The sequence below is a fragment of the Penaeus monodon genome, chromosome 22 (assembly GCF_015228065.2).
Source record: "Penaeus monodon isolate SGIC_2016 chromosome 22, NSTDA_Pmon_1, whole genome shotgun sequence".
NCBI lineage: Eukaryota > Metazoa > Arthropoda > Malacostraca > Decapoda > Penaeidae > Penaeus > Penaeus monodon.
This window is the reverse complement of record NC_051407.1, coordinates 27,183,089-27,183,420: the sequence shown is the minus strand read 5'-3', so window position 1 is coordinate 27,183,420 and position 332 is coordinate 27,183,089. Positions and strand designations below refer to the sequence as shown.

The following is a 332-nucleotide window of genomic DNA, read 5'->3' as shown; positions in this document are numbered from 1 at the left end:
GCACACACAGTATATATGCCTTGATTCAATCATTTATATCTTCATGCATGCATGAATTCTCAGCTGGCAGCAGCAACCAGACCGAAAGCACATGATTTTGCGCAACTAATCAATAATTACATCAGTACGTTAATACATGAACCGGTTTTTCTTTTCAGGAACAGTACAAATTTCCTCTTCGGGCCACAGAAAAAGGAAAAAATGAAACCAAGGGAGAAAGAAGAGGAGGAAACATTGATAAATGTGTGAATGGGGCATAACGACAAGAAGTTAACGTAGCTGTAATTGATATGTAGATTGTCACTGTGGTCATAAGATTGACGTCATAGACC

The 332-nt window shown here is 38.6% G+C and overlaps 1 protein-coding gene across 1 annotated transcript in view; it reads left to right on the top strand.

Annotated features, from left to right (window-relative positions):
- Positions 1 to 326, top strand: part of LOC119587387 (receptor-type tyrosine-protein phosphatase S-like) — a gene marked incomplete in the record, with an annotated part of 26,335 nt that extends 26,009 nt beyond the window's left edge. The window contains 1 exon segment of the mRNA XM_037936130.1: positions 199 to 326. Coding sequence (XP_037792058.1) covers positions 199 to 249 — 51 coding nt within the window.
- Between the last annotated feature and the right edge of the window lie 6 nt (positions 327 to 332).